This window comes from Tiliqua scincoides, chromosome 2 (assembly GCF_035046505.1).
Source record: "Tiliqua scincoides isolate rTilSci1 chromosome 2, rTilSci1.hap2, whole genome shotgun sequence".
Taxonomy (NCBI): Eukaryota; Metazoa; Chordata; class Lepidosauria; order Squamata; family Scincidae; genus Tiliqua; species Tiliqua scincoides.
The window spans coordinates 202,043,511-202,049,510 of NC_089822.1; the positions used below are offsets into that span (position 1 = coordinate 202,043,511).

At 38.9% G+C, this 6,000-nt stretch overlaps 1 protein-coding gene across 2 annotated transcripts in view; it reads left to right on the top strand.

Moving 5' to 3' along the window:
* The window catches only part of KDM3B (lysine demethylase 3B), a 63,115-nt gene extending 57,985 nt beyond the window's left edge, over positions 1–5,130 (top strand). For both annotated transcript variants that reach the window (XM_066616047.1, XM_066616048.1), the window contains exons 21-24: positions 128–267; positions 460–636; positions 2,887–3,021; positions 3,918–5,130. In XM_066616047.1, coding sequence (XP_066472144.1) covers positions 128–267; positions 460–636; positions 2,887–3,021; positions 3,918–3,998 — 533 coding nt within the window. In that variant the 3' untranslated portion in view covers positions 3,999–5,130. The remainder of the gene's footprint in view (positions 1–127; positions 268–459; positions 637–2,886; positions 3,022–3,917) is intronic.
* The last annotated feature ends 870 nt before the right edge of the window (positions 5,131–6,000 follow it).

A 6,000-nucleotide genomic window follows, 5' to 3' on the forward strand; every position in this document is an offset into this window, starting at 1 on the left:
CAAATAAATTTCATGTGGTTTGAAGTTTCTTTGCCAGTCACTGACTTGTCATGCAAGCGTAAAGTTTGCTTCTTGCATTTCACTGAAAAGGTATTAAACTTATTAATGAGAACTGTTTTCTTTTCAGAAGTCCTGAAAACCATTGATGAGGGAGATGCTGATGATGTTACAAAACAGCGAATCCATGAAGCAAAGGAGAAGCCAGGGGCACTATGGCACATCTATGCTGCTAAGGATGCTGAGAAAATCAGGGAGCTTCTCCGGAAGGTATGGTGGTAGGGTGCTTTCAGCAATGGGACCATATTGGATTGTGGTGTAGTATTCTGCACTTACTGATCATTGTAAAAATCATGTTGTAATATCTTCACTTTCTGGAGATGGGCTTAGATAACTTCTTATGTATGAGTAAGTATAGGATTCGGGAGTAGACAAAACTAACGTATGATATCATTACATTAGGTCGGAGAAGAACAAGGGCAAGAAAACCCTCCAGATCATGACCCAATTCATGACCAAAGCTGGTATTTGGACCAGACCCTACGTAAGCGTCTGTATGATGAGTATGGAGTGCAGGGCTGGGCAATAGTGCAGTTTCTGGGAGACGCTGTATTTATTCCTGCAGGTGCCCCTCACCAGGTGAGTCTGGAGCGCTTAGGTTCCAAGTGTATGGTAAAAACTTAATTTATGGGCTTTGTATGAAACATGTTCTTTATGTAGTGTGTCAAAAGCAGCAGAACAACTGGAAAAATAAGACCGCCCATATATTTTCAGAAATAGTGGTGCATTATTAGAATACATATGGATATGCTATTAAAGTAAGAACACTGAAAATATGTGGACAGTGTCAATAAGACAAGATTTTCAGGAGACAAAATAGGACTGAGAGAATCAGTTGTCAAAGGATCAGCTTTCATTAATTCTTGGAGTTTTATGGAGAGAGGTGAAAAGCGGTGTGCCCCAAGGATCTGTCCTGGGACCGGTGCTTTTCAACCTCTTCATTTGATTTTAGACATTTAGACATTGATTTTAGACATTTGGTCGGTCTGTGGAACTCCTTGCCGCAGGATGTGGTGCTGGCGTCTACCCTAGACGCCTTTAAAAGGGGATTGGACAAGTTTCTGGAGGAAAAATCCATTACGGGGTACAAGCCATGATGTGTATGCGCAACCTCCTGATTTTAGAAATGGGTTATGTCAGAATGCCAGATGCAAGGGAGGGCACCAGGATGATGTCTCTTGTTATCTGGTGTGCTCCCTGGGGCATTTGGTGGGCCGCTGTGAGATACAGGAAGCTGGACTAGATGGGCCTATGGCCTGATCCAGTGGGGCTGTTCTTATGTTCTTATGTCCCTCATGGCTACTATTCCAAAGCCCCAACTTCCATATCCTTCTCTCATAATTTCCCCCTAGTTCTTTAAGGGGAAAAAATTCACATTTATTGTTCTTGCAAACAGAATTATGAAAAATAACATACTGACAAATGCCCTGAACAAGTTAGTTTGAATTCTTAATTTGAGATTCTTTTTATGCGAATAAAGGTGGAATGAATGAATGAAATGAATTTGGGATTCTTTGAAGAAATTTTTTATAGGGTGTTTTGGGTGCACTAGGGGTTGGTTGCATCTGCTAGCAAGGATTCAAGAACATTGACATACCTGGACCTGGGTGAAATTTAATACTTGATCTAGTCACCTGCCGTGTGCTCTCTGATCCTTGAAGCTTGCCTGTTGGATGTGCATTCATGTTTCTTTTTTTTTGTGATTTTACAGCATTGAATTCATTTCAATTGTGATTCAGTACTTTCACAAATGCTGTTGTGGGTATTATAAATCATTGGTTTTTTTAAAGAGCAAAGAACAGTTTGTATAAGCATTGTAACATTTGAGTATATTCTAATTACCTCTCCGTGCATTCCAGGTTCAACAGTCGAAACAGTTACTTAGACCATCGTTTTGGGTGCTAGTGACTAATTTTATTTTTATATTCTGTCTTTCAGAATCTCTTTGATCTGATTCTTTGAGATTCTTAAATTGGGGTTTTTAGTTAAGATGTGACTTATCTTTTGCTACTTATTCATCTTTTGTTCAGCACAATAACTCCAGCACATTCTTGTCCTCATTCCAAATGATCTTCCCTATATCTGACTCTATCACAAAGTTTTAGTTGTTTGATTTTCTCTTTATGAATATTTTTTTGAAAAGCTGAATATAAATATTAACTTTAAAAGTTAGCATCTCCATTCCCTTTGTGAAGAATACCTTTTTATTAGCATCTGAATTGTCTGTATGCATTGTCTAGCTGCTTTGAGTGCCCGGCAGGGAGAAAGCAGGGTATAAATCTTGGGGTGGGTGGATGAATGGATGATGGTGTGTGTGTATGCTCTTGATTTTATTGTCCTCTTGAATAGCAAAGAGTCTTGTAGCACCTTAAAGATGTTAAGTGCTTGGCTTTGGCATAAGCTTTTATGGACTGCAATCCACCATTAGATGAAGTATACTCCAGTCCACAAAAGCTTGTGCTGAAATGAACTGATTAGGCTCTGAGGTACTACAGGTTTCTTGGTGTTTTTGCTGCAGCAGACTTCATATGGTGTTACTTTAGACATTACTGTCATTTTAGTCTTTCTTCAGGTGGGTTGTCTCACTTACGAAACCCTGGAGAAAAACATTACAGCGTCTCTGCAGAACCTGACATGTACTGCTGTTTGACATGAGAATTTTGTTTGAATTGGAATCAATTAGCAAATTTGTTAATTGGTTTTTTCATTTTTTCCTGTCAAGCATGATCAGAAATGCATTGAAATAGTACTTTCCTATCTTATTTTTGTTGTAGGTAGCAGCATTTTAATATGCTGTCTGACTACCCAATCTTTTGTCGGTTTTTATAGGTTCACAATTTGTATAGCTGCATTAAAGTAGCAGAAGATTTTGTATCTCCAGAACATGTGAAACACTGCTTCCGTCTGACCCAGGAATTCAGGCATTTGTCCAATACTCACACAAATCACGAGGACAAGCTGCAGGTAAACATGGGTCAATCTCTCGGGCACATCGCATTTGGGAAAAGGGGATACATAATGATTGCAAAAATGCCTGTGGTTGAAACTGACTGTAAGATGATGTAACAGTAAACCACAAAAGGAGATAGTTGACCTTCATGTTACCTAATGGAACCTGTAGGCATACTTTCACCCTCCTATTCCAGACTTGTTCCAGGAAAGCACATTATATTGAAAGTCTGAGTGTAGTTAAATATGTTTTAAAACAACAAAAATCCTTTCATTGTGAAGATTATTGTAACAAAGTTCAATATTCAGAACATGTACAAGTTTGGTTAAACGTGCAGTTGTGTTGATGATCTCCTGACTTTTGTTTAAACATAACATAGGATGTTGTGCATATGGGAATTGAAGTGATACAGTCTGTATAGCTTCTTTATAAGAAAATTAAATAATAGTACAGGTGAGCTCCCATATCTGCTTATCTGTTATCTGATGTTTCACTTATCTGTGGATACTTGGATCTGGGGGAACACCCGCACCCCCACCCTCATTACAAATACCTTTGTTTACTGTAGTAGCACTTGCAGTGCGGGTGCTTCTTGCTTAACGCTCCTTAATTGAAGAACTGAACATGCAGGCAAGCAGCCTGCATGCTGGAGGATGACTAACAGGAAGCAGAACAGTTCTTGCTTCCAATTAGTTGCTCTGTAGCATGCTAACTTCTTTCCTGCACTTTCAGTTCTTCAGTTAATGGGAAGAGCACTTCTCGTTTGCATGAACTTTAAAGAATTATTAAAGTATTATTGGCTCAGATACCTTTTCACACTGATTCCCTGTGTCTGTTTAACCCTAAATGTAATGCATTAATATAATCCTTTGACAATAAAGAATTTTCCTGTTGGTTTTTTTTTACACAGGTGAAGAACATTATTTACCATGCAGTGAAAGACGCAGTTGGCACACTGAAGGCTCATGAATCCAAACTGGCTAGGTCGTAGGAATTGGTGATTCCAAATCCCCCTCTGGAGTCATTTTTTTTTGCTCACAGTATAGAAGGGGAGTGCACATGCTTGCTCTGCAGGAGCCAGAGGCCTCTCACTTAAGAGGTGCTGTGTTGCTCGTTACACTCTCCAGCCACTGTCTTCTATGCTGCCTCAATCCTGGAACATCTGAAGGAAGGTCACTATAGCATACATAATTCCTGACTAATGAAAGGTGCTGTGTCCCTTTCCTGTGGCCTTTTGCAAAATAAATTGCATGGAAGCCACATGATGTTCCTAATTATGATTAGAAAGTGTGAATCTTTTTCATGCCTAGTTAGTCTTTCCAAGAAGGTAGAAAGAATGATATGAAGATGGACATTCTGTTGCAGACTTAAGTAGCTAGCTCTGAATGAGTATAAACACCAGGAGCCCAGCTACAATCATATTGACGTTAGTCTCTCAGTCCAACACAGGCAAAGGAAAAAAGATAAAATATTCTTCATGCTCCCCCTTTAACTGTTTTCTGTACACTGTAGAAATGCAGAAACATAGCAAGAAACCACGGTTTTTCCCAGATGGCTCCAGAATTTAAAATGGTGTATTTAGTGAAAAACTAGGTTTGTAGTGAAACAGTATTTCATGAAAGTAGATATTTTTAGAATTTGAAATACCACAGCTTTTCCTGGATTACAAGGAAAGGCATATTGCATTTAGTCTTCCTTTAAAAAAAAATAAAATCCAAAATAGCACAATTGGCCAGAGGAGAGCTAAGAGAAATTGACTCCCAACTCCAGTTTCTGCAAAGGTAGAAGTCAAGGGGGAAAAAGAACTTTTATGTTTTGGAGATGTTGTACATCTCTCAAACCAGGCAATAGTTCACCAGTTGTCAGGTCTAGATTGGGACTTCTACTTCCCAGAACTAATTTTCAATATCAGCTTTGTCCAGAAATATTTTCAGTAAAATGTTCCTGCTTGATAGAGTTGTATTCAGAATTGTCACCATTGAACTGATGGATTCCATTGTTTGACTGTACATTTGGACTTATATCTACCTTCTATCCAGCTGTACTGTAGTGCCACCTGCAGGCCTGTTAATATGTTCACGGTTATTTCATTTTTTTAAAAATAAAAGTCATTTACTGTAGAATCTTCTTAAACTTACCCTGTATCTGTGTAACAACATTGTGGGTGGGGTTGAAAGAGAAAAGGAAGCACATGCGACTCTCAGCTCTGTTTGAACTCCTGCTCTTTCACCTCTGTCTTCCCCATGCAAATTCTGGAAGCTACTTTTATGCATATTCCTTGAAAAAGCAACTCTAACATTTGCTGTGCCGTTTCCCTTCAATATCCAGAAATTGAATGTCCTACTTAGCAAGGTGGCGAAACTGAAAATTGGTTGTGCCAGCCAGTCATAATCAAGCCAAGAGTATGCTTTACTTGGGCTTCTGGATCAAAGGATCCTAGATATGGTTCATTTTGCAATTCAGTCTTAAATAGCCAAGTCAGAATTAATGCATAAATAGTTCTAACAGGACAGTGTTTACTGCTGGAAAAGTTGCATCAAACAGTTGTGCATATTTTGCAGAAGTTGCTTCAGTCATGTTACTACCAGTATTCTGTACCACTGTATAGACCTCTTCACCGGCTGCATGGCAACATGGCAGCTTTTCTGGATGCACAGTGGTGATAATCATACGTTGTCACCAGATTTCCAAGAACACTAAGCTGCATGGAGCTAGGCTGGGGTTTGTGCTGCGCCACACAGCTTAAAGGGAACAATGGTTACTACATAGATAAGAAAGCCAAATGCAACTATTATAAAACACGGGCACTCTTACTGCCTATTAAAATTAAATGCTGGAATATTTCATCTGGTAACCTTTATTGAATAAACTATCACAAGGCATGACCACCACTAATTTTAATGGCTTCAAATATAATTTTGAAAACATGGAAGAAGAAACTTGCATATTCAGAAACTGTGTACTTTTGCATACCACATATAGAGGTGGTCTGG